Below are 11,776 nucleotides of genomic sequence, written 5' to 3' on the forward strand. Positions count from 1 at the left end.
AGCGTTTTCCCGGGTCGAATCTCACTTGACCAATCAGATCGCCAGATTCATTGCATTCTTATGACGCTGTAATTTGACTCCATTCACGTTCAAGACTGCGATGAGAAGGAATTTGTGCTTAAAATTATTGAACTCGTGAAACTTATTTCGTTTTCGTTGCTGTTACACGTTTTCTGAGAGAATTAACCTCATTGGAAAAAATATTGTAACAAATATTTACAAAATACAGTTTCTATTTTTACGCTGCTGAAGGGAGGGGCAGATCTGACGTCATCCTTTCGCTGGGTAAAGGGTGAATGATTGGCCACGCCTCTGCGCGCGAGGGAGGAAGGCAAGGCAAGGAACGTGAACGCTGGGTGTTGGAGTCTGGGTTGAAGCATTTTAGGAAGGAGACTACAGAAGGAGGAAAAGCAGTCTGTCGGCGTTAGCTGGCACGTCTTTGACAGAGCAGCCCCTTTAAAATGGCGTATCACAGCCCGTACAAAGCCCCGCCGCACATCAACGCTCCTCCGGACCAGGGCTTCCTGTGGAATATCTTTCAGAGGTGAGTGTCACTCCGCTCCGCGGCGGAAACTAGTCGTTCGTGGCGCGGAGCCGACGAGAGACTTCCTGTATATATATAACTGTTACACGTCACTAGCTTTGTCAGCTAGCTTAGCGCTTTATTATTGCCTCTTTTTTTTTTTTTTTTGAATGAAGTAATGGTGAACTGTCTTCTTCACCAGTGAGAGTTTTTTTTTTTTTTTTGGGGGGGGGGGGGGTGTCCAAGGAGTCAAGCACCTCCAGGAGTCCTTGAATTCTGTTGCTAAAAGTGTTTTACTTTCATTTAAAAGCAGAGATATGAGAGAATATCTTATGAATTAATCATTCTACACTCTGTTTACGGCACCATCACATCTCCAGATGAGATCTCCCCCCCCCCCCCCCCCAAAATCCCGGCTATCGCTGAGATATTTAGTGCAACCTCAATCTCTCCTGCTGCTTTGGTTTCTCTATTCGTGGGGATCCGTGTCCAGAACAAATCTGTCCTGACGTTCCACCGACATCCTCTGATGGACATCCTCTGATGGACGTCCTCTGATGGACATCCTCTGATGGACATCCTCTGATGGACGTCCTCTGATGGACGTCCTCTGATGGACGTCCTCTTCCCGCTGGAAGTGAAACGTGCCGGCGGCAGCGAAGGTCACCGTGGTGGACGAGGGGAGGACTCCATATGCTTTGGCCCCTGGAGTAGTAACATATTGACTTATGTAATACTGCAGAGGGGCTTTTTTTTTTTTTTTTCTTCTTTCTCTCCTGCTGCTTTGGTTTTCTCAAAACCTTTTTGATGCTGCTAAACTCCAAACATCCCCTTTATAAATGATTTATGTGGCGTGTGTGAATCCTCTCGGCTCATTCTCTCCCGTTCACGTCGTTCGCCTCGCGACTACGACAATCGTCACGGCTGTCGTCCGCGCAAAACGCCCAATCTGCTGACTCGTGGAAAGGTGACGAAGCGGTGCTGGAATCTCCTCAGTCATGCGATCGGGTCGAGCCTCTCGATCTGATTTAGGCGCCCGTGACTCGTCGTCCCGCTGTCGCGTTGTTGCTCCTCTCGTTTTAGGAAACACTTGAAACTGTCGGACGCATTAAAGATCCAAATGTGTTTAAGTGAGAAAAGCAGACTTGCCGCCAGTTTAAGTAAAACGTTTTCCACTTGCCTTCGGTTCAAGGACTCGTCACTGATGAGTCATCGGGGAGTCCCTGCCGCGACAGAAATGTTTTTGAGCCCAGCCTTCCATGAACAACGGCGGGGTTTGTGTTGATTTTAAATGAACACAGTTGTTGCTTTCTCATTTTATTAATTGGAATTAAGAATCAAATCAGAACTTGGTGGGGGGGGGGGGGGGGGGGGGGGTGAAATCAAAACCCAATTGTTTTTAAACAAAGATTTAGAAGCTGACGGTTTGGCACCAGGATTTCCTTGGAAGTTAAAAGATTTCTATTTTCTGCTCCGTTACCACGGCGACTTTGCCAAACTTGGGACTGCATGTGGAATAAGGCGGCCTTTGTTCCACCAGCAGTGAGTGAGTCCAACCGGACTGGTTAATGGGAAACGGTGAAACACGGGGAAAAGCTGAGCATCGACGGAGCCGTGATTTCACGTTTCATATACAAATTCCAGATGTGCTGCAGGAAGGATGAAGTTTGAATCATTTTCTCTCCTCATTTTACATTAACATCTGGTGAGGTAACTTTGCTCGAGGCTTACCGAGGGGGAGGGGCTCTTCCTCTTCCTCTTCCTCACTCTACACACATACGTCTTTGAGTTAATCTATGTTTATATACCTGCACCACCCCAATCACTCCCTCACCGCCTACGGAGGCTCTGAGAGCTGGTTCCACTCCGCTGGGAAACCAGAAAGGTGTGTGGGGGGGTATACAGACGTACCTTACAGAAATCATCCAAAGCTGTAGGGGTGGAGATGTGACCCCCCCCCCCCCCCCCGGAGCAGAAACAGCCCCCACACACTCAGCACTGGGATGTTTTCGTGTGAAGGGTTTCCCCCCCGATGGCGTCGCTCCCTCTTCTTCTTCTTCTTCTTCTGCTGGTATTCAGACGTCGTTTGTCTGCCGTGCTCTTTGTGTACCGGCGTGTTGCTAGGGAACAGCCGAGCCGGTGCTGAGGGGCTCGGTTTGTGAGCGCTCCGGCACTGATGTGCAGTAGATGTGCTCTTTTCTCAGTTCTTGCTGAATAGATGGACCCTATGAATGCAGTAACACCCCCCCCCCCCCCCCCCCCCCACACACACACAGAAAGCGTAATTTGAGTTAAATGCTCCTTTTGATCAGCTCTATTTAGACATTCACAGAATCCAGTCTGACTAGCACCAGCCTGTGTTCATTTAACGTCCCCTCCAGAGGACATTATACTCGTCCGGCCCGTCCCAGGGGAGCTGAGGGGGGGGGGGGGGTGTCCTGAATCAGAGGACTCCATTCATTCTCAGTGAACTGTTGAAACTCTGACACGCGCCAGGGCGATGGGGTTTCACCTGGCGAGCGTTTTGCGTGGCTCACGCAGGCGGTGTCTAATCTGTGTCTCCTCCCCAGGGTGGACAAGGACCGGAGCGGGGTGATATCGGACTCGGAGCTCCAGCAGGCCTTATCCAACGGTGCGTGGATTTGGGTTTTATGTTTCTCCTGGAGAGACAGGTGAACAGAATAAAAACAAACGCTTCTGTTTTTAGCCGAGGACGACGCGGAAGAAGAAAATGGTGAAATGGGAATCGGCGTAGCGTCAACGATGAGGCCCTTTGATGAATCCCTGTTTATAATGATGAACATGATAATGTAAAGGGTTCCGATGCAGCAGCACCAGCCAGCGTGCTGGAGTTACGCAGCGATTGCAATTTGTAATCCAGTGAGGTGCGTTTCGGAGGAGGAGGAGGATTCAAACAGGATTAAGGGCTCCTTTGCACTGGGCCCTCAGCGTCCTGATTAGTGTGCGACTGAGTGGCTCTTTGTGCACGTTTATCCCCATCGTGTGGGAGGGCTGCTCGTTTTGTGAGCAGTTCCAAGGCAGGACGCGATGCATGAACGTCTTTGCTTTGGTGTGTGTGTGTCTCTCATGGTGTGTGTGTGTCTCTCATGGTGAGTGTGTGTGTGTCTCTCATGGTGTGTGTGTGTGTCTCTCATGGTGTGTGTGTGTGTCTCTCATGGTGAGTGTGTGTGTCTCTCATGGTGTGTGTGTGTGTCTCTCATGGTGTGTGTGTGTGTGTATCTCATGGTGTGTGTGTGTGTGTCTCTCATGGTGAGTGTGTGTGTCTCTCATGGTGTGTGTGTGTGTCTCTCATGGTGTGTGTGTGTGTCTCTCATGGTGTGTGTGTGTGTGTATCATGGTGAGTGTGTGTGTCTCTCATGGTGTGTGTGTGTGTGTGTGTCTCTCATGGTGTGTGTGTGTGTGTATCTCATGGTGTGTGTGTGTGTCTCTCATGGTGAGTGTGTGTGTCTCTCATGGTGTGTGTGTGTGTGTGTGTCTCTCATGGTGTGTGTGTGTGTGTATCTCATGGTGTGTGTGTGTGTCTCTCATGGTGTGTGTGTGTGTGTGTGTGTCTCTCATGGTGAGTGTGTGTGTCTCTCATGGTGAGTGTGTGTGTCTCTCATGGTGTGTGTGTGTGTCTCTCATGGTGTGTGTGTGTGTGTCTCTCTCATGGTGTGTGTGTGTGTCTCTCTCATGGTGTGTGTGTGTGTGTCTCTCTCATGGTGTGTGTGTGTGTGTGTCTCTCATGGTGTGTGTGTGTGTGTGTCTCTCATGGTGTGTGTGTGTGTGTCTCTCTCATGGTGTGTGTGTGTGTGTGTCTCTCATGGTGTGTGTGTGTGTGTCTCTCATGGTGTGTGTGTGTGTCTCTCATGGTGTGTGTGTGTGTGTCTCATGGTGTGTGTGTGTGTGTCTCTCATGGTGTGTGTGTGTGTGTCTCATGGTGAGTGTGTGTGTGTCTCTCATGGTGTGTGTGTGTGTGCGTCTTGCTCGGTCTCCACCTGCTCATAAGTCACTGCTGGTGTGTGTGTGTGTCTCTCATGGTGTGTGTGTGTGTGTCTCTCATGGTGTGTGTGTGTGTGCGTCTTGCTCGGTCTCCACCTGCTCATAAGTCACTGCTGGTGTGTGTGTGTGTCTCTCATGGTGTGTGTGTGTGTGTCTCATGGTGTGTGTGTGTGTGTATCTCATGGTGTGTGTGTGTGTGTGCGTCTTGCTCGGTCTCCACCTGCTCATAAGTCACTGCTATGAATCGGAGCCAGTGAGCATGAATACACGCTGTACTTGCTGAAGTGTGTAGGGGCCAGTGATGTCCTGCCGCATGGTCGGCCTCGAGTGTTTCACGCTGCTGTCGGGCTACGCTTCAGTCAGAAGGGGGTGGGCGTGGCTTCTTTAGACCAACGTCGCTCCTTCCCGTCTTCTTTTTCTTTAGCCTTTTCTGTCGCAGCGAATCAGATCCAGCCTGTCGTCCTCGGCTAACTCTGAGTCGCCAGCACTGTTTATGAGTGACTAGATGTGTGTGTGCGTGTGCGTGTGTGCGTGTGCGTGTGTGTGTGTGTGTGTGTGTGTGTGTGTGTGTGTGTGTGTGTGTGTGTGTGTCTGTGTGTGTGTGTGTGCGTGTGTGCGTGTGTGCGTGTGTGCGTGTGCGTGTGTGTGTGTGTGTGTGTGTGTGTGTGTGTGTGTGTGTGAAAGCTTTCCTGACATCAAGACTGATTCATAGAATAAATTAAATACTCCTAATCCCTTAATTTAATATGAGCATCTTATTATATTAATATAACATCATGGAGTTCAGTTGGTTATACAGATATTTGCACAAGTTTCCTACATACTTTTTACTTTTACACTCTGAGTACTTTTCCGAGCCTTTGCTTTCACTTTAATCGTTTCGTTTCTTACTTCTAATTCATTTATTTTGTAGATTTGTTTCGTCTGATGCCGGACGGCCTCGGCCGAATGTTTCAGCAAGATGACGACGATGATGATGATGATGATGATGATGACGATGAAACCTTCACGTCTGCTTAGCAGAGTTAGATTATATTTGTTGGGTCCTGCACCAGAACCGATTCTTTTACACCTTGGTGCAGACCCAGATGTAACGGGGGGGGGGGGGGCTGTTGGGACGGAGTTCTTCCCGCCGGTGAAGCGTCTGCGTGTTCTGTGAAGCCTGTGGCCGTAAACGTTTGCTTCGTGTCATGCATGTGAACACACTGCTCTCTCTTCACCTCCTCCTCCTCCTCCTCCTCTCTTCTTCCTCTCTCCCCACCTCAGCAGTGAGAGAGTCCAGTGTGCGGACCGGACAGAAGGTTTATTGTACGAGTCGGCCAAACGTCTTGACGAGACTCGCGCTGGGCTTGTGGCAGTAGGGCCGGGAAGTCGATGCTTCTTCCTCGGTTTGTCTGAGAGCTCTAATGCGGCAGCGATAAAATAAAAATAAAAAAAACGATTCATGTGCAGATCCAACCAGACATTTTCTCATGTATTTAAAAAAAAAATGTAGACTAGTATTAGACTAGGAAATCAGCAAGGCCTTTAAAATGCTGACATAAGCTTATCGCCGAGTAAGAAAAACACGATTAAACGCGACCCCCCATTGGGTTGTTTTCCTACCTGAGACCACTGGCACTTTGATTTTTAGCTCCTAAATGCTCCTTTAATATCACAATTCAAGGCCAATCAATAATCAATGCAGAGGAGTCTGCAGCCACACTACCGGCGCCTGTGAGGCTCAACAACTAGCTCAAGGCTAACACGGTAAAAAAGCGATAACTCCGACATGGTGATATCGGCACATATGACGTTTACTTTCTCTGTTTAGCTTGCTAGCATGCTAACGTGGTTCTGCACCAAACGCAAGTACGGCAAAAAACCGAATGGGTGTGAAATCTGGTGGCAGCCAATCGTACTGGTTTCATAGCTGCTGTTCAAAATCTAGAAATGCTCTCATCAGTGTTGGTTCGGTGGACAAAAGGAGGCGTTTTCAGGCTGCGTTACACCAAATGTACTCATGAATTCATGCGGCGCTGAGGTCAGACTCTCAATAAACGCTGCAGAATGTGCATGAATGCAGATCAGGGGCCTGAACAAAGCTCCAGTCAGCGCTTTAGGCCTGGTCCCAGAACAACGCTGCCCCAAACACACCCGTCAGTAGGACCGACCGCTACGGACGGGCCTTCCTCTGGCCTCTTTGAACGCCCTCTCGGACCTCTTCAAAGGCGAGCTATTCTATTTTCTTGTGTCCTTTCCTGAACGTGCTTTTCTGTTGGTGTGGAAAAACCAGCGGCAAGTCCCGAACGAGACGGAGCGGTGGGAGAAGAGGCCAAACCCTGCAGACGAGGTTTTAGGGTTTAGTTGGAGCATCGGGGAGAAAGCTCGACGACAACAAAAACAGAACCTCATGCACGATGTCCTCATGTCCTCGGGCCTCCTTTCCTTTCCTTTCTCTCTTCCTCTCTTGATCACTCATCCTGTTTATTCTTTCTTGGAGGTAAAATACACATCAACTCCGATTCACTTTTACTTTTCATGGTTGGTGTATAAAGACACCGAGAACACTTTAGAACCTTTTGATGATGATCCAGATCACCATGTGGACGGTGTGAATCCAATCAGGAGGGGAATGAGCTGCTTGGCGGAGGGCTGTGCGCTCTGAGTGCTCTTCTATTGAATTGAGATCAAATCTGCCCTTCTTCTTTATCTCAAATAATGAGGTGATGACTCCGTGAGTAAATAACAAAATGAGATCCTCAAATGGGTGAGAGACAAAATGTCTTTCCAAAATATTGTGAGACTAAAGATGAAGGTTTTATTCGCTCATAATTGTCATGTCTGGAGCTCCTAATCTCGTATATCGACTACGCAACGACAGTAAAGGCTTTCTCTTCTATATCAATTATAATGTTTTCTTCTTCTTCTGTGTTTAACCTCCATGCGAGTGGCGCTCCCGTGCGTTCTCATGGACTGGTTTGTTGTTGTTCTGTCTCTCAGGCACATGGACCCCGTTCAACCCAGTGACGGTACGCTCCATCATATGTAAGTAGCGCTAGCTGGGGACAAAGACGTTTCGTTCCCATGACGAGTGGATGGATACGTTTGGTTTTGAGTTGTATGATATTACGTAATGTTCAAACTCTCCTCATTGTACGTTATTGTTTCTCATCTAGACACATAAAATATGCTTTTAGTTTCTTTTCTTCTGACCTCCCTTTCTCGCTGCACCAAACTCTGTGAATCTTTAACAAACCCGCCAGTGAGAAGCGCATCCTGTGATGTCACTCCTTTTTTTTTGGAAGCTAATGAGATTAAACTGCACAGAGGTGAGGAGTGGAGTTTTGTTCTGTCTTATAACGGCGGGATTCAGCGCAGAAAGGTTCTCGTTTATTTAAACTTCGTGTGGTACCAGTACAGTAGAACTCTGTGTAAATGAGTCACGTTTTAACCTACGAGACGGAGTGACTCATTGATTCCTCTTCCTCCAGCCATGTTCGACAGGGAAAATAAAGGTGGGGTGAACTTCAACGAGTTTGCTGGCGTGTGGAAGTACATCACCGACTGGCAGAACATCTTCCGGACTTATGACCGGGACAACTCGGGCTTCATCGACAAGAACGAGCTCAGGCAGGCCCTGACTGGATTTGGTGAGCAGCAGAGTATGCACGTGTGTTTAAATCTCATTACTGATTGTGGGCTTCATAGCTGTCTGCTATGTCGGGGTCAAAAGGTCAGATTTCGTCTCTTCAGTAGTATTTATTTATTTATTTTTAATTGTTCATTGAAGGAATAGTTCAGAATTTAGTCAATGCTTGTGGCTCCTCGTGCAGTAAATACCTGCTTGGCTTAATGCTAATTATTATTTAGCATGAAAAGACAAACAAACAGAAATCAAAGACCCAACTTTTAAGCTCTAAATGTGAACATTTTATTTTGAAGAACCAGAATTTACAGCTGGATAACTGACCGCTTTTGTCCGTCACCGGGTCGCAGGGGGGGGGCACACCCTGGACAAGCCGCCACGTCATCGCAGGGCCACACAAAGACAGACAATCATTCACACACACACACACACACACACACACCTATGGACATTTTAGCGTAACCACTTCACCTTATTTTCACGCCTTTGGCGGTGGGAGGAAGCCGGAGAAATCATCCTGTCTGTTTAAAATGTTAAAAGTCTCTCCGGTAAAATTCCTCTCGGCTTCAGTTTTTCCAGTAAATTCGGAGGAGCCACGTTGTTGAAGCTGCAGACGAGGTATTGTGGCGTAAACGGAACTACTGGCTCAGCGAAGAGCAACAAAGCTGAGATCCAATCAAATGATTGATCAACTAGCGGCCTCAGCCGACCGAGCCGCCGCTCCGCCCCTGCGTCCGACGCTGCCGTCGCTGAGAATCTACGCCCAGCATCGCTGTCAGTGGCTTAATTGTGTTTCTTGCAGGCTATCGGCTATCGGATCAGTTTTACGGCATACTGATAGAAAAGTTTGACCGCCAGAGGAAGGGACAGGTGGCCTTCGATGACTTCATCCAGTGCTGTATTGTGCTGCAGGTAACACACGGCGCACGCAGACACGCCCCATTTGATAGGACCGACTGCAGCGCCTCCTCTCTGTGGAGTCATGCTAGACTGTTGGAAAGCAGCTCTACAGTCTTTGGTGGACTGTGTGAGTTTATAATTAACACGAGTGTGTTCATGCTGCGCTGTAGCGACACTGACTGGATTAATGCTGAATGGACCGGTGAGGAAAAAGCTTCTCATCCAATCAGATACATCAACAAGAGATTTTTTAAATCCCTCTTTCACACGCACATAATGAAGCTTCATGTCGACTCATGTGTTCCTCAAATGATAATTATGCAAACACATTAGTCTTCCCTTTTAGATTACTAATCTCCTGCGGTAGTTCCACTCTCAGCCTTCAGTGATGCTACACATATACTGGAGGAAGCTGCCTTACCTTAACGCAGCCGCTATTTAAGTACCTTGCTCAAGGTATCGCAATAACTCCGGCTCCACAGATACTGATTTGTAGCGGCATCCGGTAAATAATTCAAGCTCTTGGATATATTCAGTAACCCTGAGCTTAATGTTTTTCTACTTTAAACTAAACATTTGAAATGTTATTAAGTTATGACTGAAAATACAAAGTTTGAATATGATTTATCGGCTCGTAATGGGGACTTAATAAAAGTGAGGAATTGGAGGTTGGTGTTGTGATAAATAATACATTTTTTTTGATTCCCTTTTCTTCTCTGCTTTGCTCAGAGGTTGACTGACGTGTTCAGGCGGTACGACACGGACCAAGATGGCTGGATCCAAGTTTCATATGAACAGTATTTATCTATGGTCTTCAATATAGTATAACGCACATGGACTGCCACAATAGAGCACAAGTGGCCCCAGCTGTGCCAAAGCTACCCCCCCCCTCCCCCCCCTCCCTGATGTATGACATGTTGAACACTGCAAGATTTTTTAAATCATTGTTAGTCCCAGTTGAGCTGTTTCACACAAGTTCATAAAAACGAGTACAAATGGCCTTAAAGGAGCCTTCGTTTGTTTAGCTTGTAATATCATCCATTGTCTGAAGGTACAACTAAAATACTTGATGTATTTTGAAGAAAAATCTTGTCGTGATTTGTTTGATGACCAACCTGAGCTTTGTCTGTGAAGGGGTTGGGAGCATCGTGGGCACACTGTCTGTTTGTCTGTTATTGTCCATAAACCTTTTAATGTCTTAACTTTAAAAAAACAAACATGTTGAGATTAAAGATGATGCATTGTAAATATGATTTAAGATGCATTGCATGCTTTACAGGGAAATCTCATCCCACGTTGAAGCATGCGTTCCCTTTCTCTGGTCTTTTCCTCAGTCCTATTTTGCTCAAAGCCATGTTTACAAAGACAGCGAAAGCAGGTGATGCCCTGCTTTGAGATTCACTTACATGCCAGCTTTACATGCCATATTTGTACAACCTTATTTCAGCAAGACTTCAAAATGTTAGAACATTTAATTTTTGTTAGAGCGTAAAAAGCATAATGCCATTAGTGTGACTTATTTTTTCTGCATGATGCCTTAATAATGTATAAAAAAAAAAGAAAAATCTTTTATTAAAAAAAAAGATCAAATCTTTCCTTGAGTTCTATCTTTGTTTTAAGGGGAAACTGTTCATTTAAGGTGATCCAATGTCGCCCTCTTCAGTCAGCAGCGAGTTCCAACACTGCGGCGCGTCAAAAGTTTGTCCCAGAACCCTGTTGTTGCTTTTGTTTCTCTGGGGAAGTATAAAGGTGCTGCGCGGAATGAATTGAAACATGCAGTTATAAAATAATTATTACCGGTACACTGTTCTCTGTACATTTGTTATTCACAGTATAACATAACTTTCTAATGATGCCATTATCTTTTGTTCCTCTGCATAAGAGCAGTTTCAAAGAAACATGGCCGGCCCGACAACCTTAATAAACGCCTGAGCGGTGAACTGGTCTCTGCGACTTTGTTTATTACAGTATCATTGTCCAAAGACACGAGAATTTCTTTCTCAGTGTGCACGTGAACATGAATACGTCAAGTTTCTTCTGGGTCAAAGTGCTCCCGGGTCTGCTTTAGGTTTTGGATTTACGAGCAACTTGTAGGCCAATCCAATCACATCAGTTAGCAGCGTCTCGTTCAAAGTATTCCCCTCCTAATTGGGGGGGGGGGGGAATGTCCTCATGTAGGACATTTCATTGGATCTTCTCCCATTGTATAGGAAAACTGGACCTAAAAATCTAAATGTGTTTATGATGTCTTACTATTATGTATTAGGTGGATGATAATATTGGTATCAAATGCTCTGTTGCTGTCAAAAGTCTTAATAAAGTTTAAGTTAAAAAATAAATAAAGGTGAGGTGTTTATTGTGTTCCAAGGAGTTGGGGTACAATAAAAGCACTTCCTCCATGCTAAGGCGTTACGGTGCCTTACACGAGAATAAGGAGGAAACTAGGCCTTCATATCAATATTATTAACTCACTATGACAATGTTTCCATGTTTACTTCTGATTATTGTGCAAATAAACAATCGTGTGTGTTTATTCTCTTTTAAGCAGCCACCAGATATTTTTGGATTTCAGATTTTGCAAATATTGATTTATATATCACACATTTATTTTACAGGGTTTTAGCTTGTTAAACTGTAAGTGGACCTGATTTATGTTATTGAATACAAATCAAAACAAGACTCGAAATGAAAGTGTTAATATTTAAATGGTTAAATGGACCCCG

At 46.2% G+C, this 11,776-nt stretch overlaps 1 protein-coding gene across 1 annotated transcript; it reads left to right on the forward strand.

Annotated features, from left to right (window-relative positions):
• Positions 1–366: 366 nt before the first annotated feature.
• On the forward strand, positions 367–11,495 carry pdcd6 (programmed cell death 6). The gene is made up of 6 exons (XM_068747914.1): positions 367–544; positions 3,094–3,155; positions 7,508–7,552; positions 7,999–8,157; positions 8,956–9,065; positions 9,783–11,495. The coding sequence occupies exons 1-6, from the start codon at positions 462–464 to the stop codon at positions 9,879–9,881; spliced, it is 558 nt and encodes a 185-aa protein (XP_068604015.1). The 5' UTR covers positions 367–461; the 3' UTR covers positions 9,882–11,495.
• Positions 11,496–11,776: the final 281 nt, after the last annotated feature.

The sequence above is a fragment of the Brachionichthys hirsutus genome, chromosome 14 (genome assembly GCF_040956055.1).
Source record: "Brachionichthys hirsutus isolate HB-005 chromosome 14, CSIRO-AGI_Bhir_v1, whole genome shotgun sequence".
NCBI classification, from domain to species: domain Eukaryota; kingdom Metazoa; phylum Chordata; class Actinopteri; order Lophiiformes; family Brachionichthyidae; genus Brachionichthys; species Brachionichthys hirsutus.

What these genes read in the sequence shown, in the direction of transcription:
- pdcd6 (XM_068747914.1), top strand. Translation starts at nt 462, where the DNA reads ATGGCGTATCACAGCCCGTACAAAGCCCCGCCGCACATCAACGCTCCT. An exon ending in GCAGGCCCTGACTGGATTTG is followed by an intron (nt 8,158 to 8,955) that starts GTGAGCAGCAGA and finishes TGTTTCTTGCAG; the next exon opens with GCTATCGGCTATCGGATCAG. An exon ending in AGTGCTGTATTGTGCTGCAG is followed by an intron (nt 9,066 to 9,782) that starts GTAACACACGGC and finishes TGCTTTGCTCAG; the next exon opens with AGGTTGACTGACGTGTTCAG.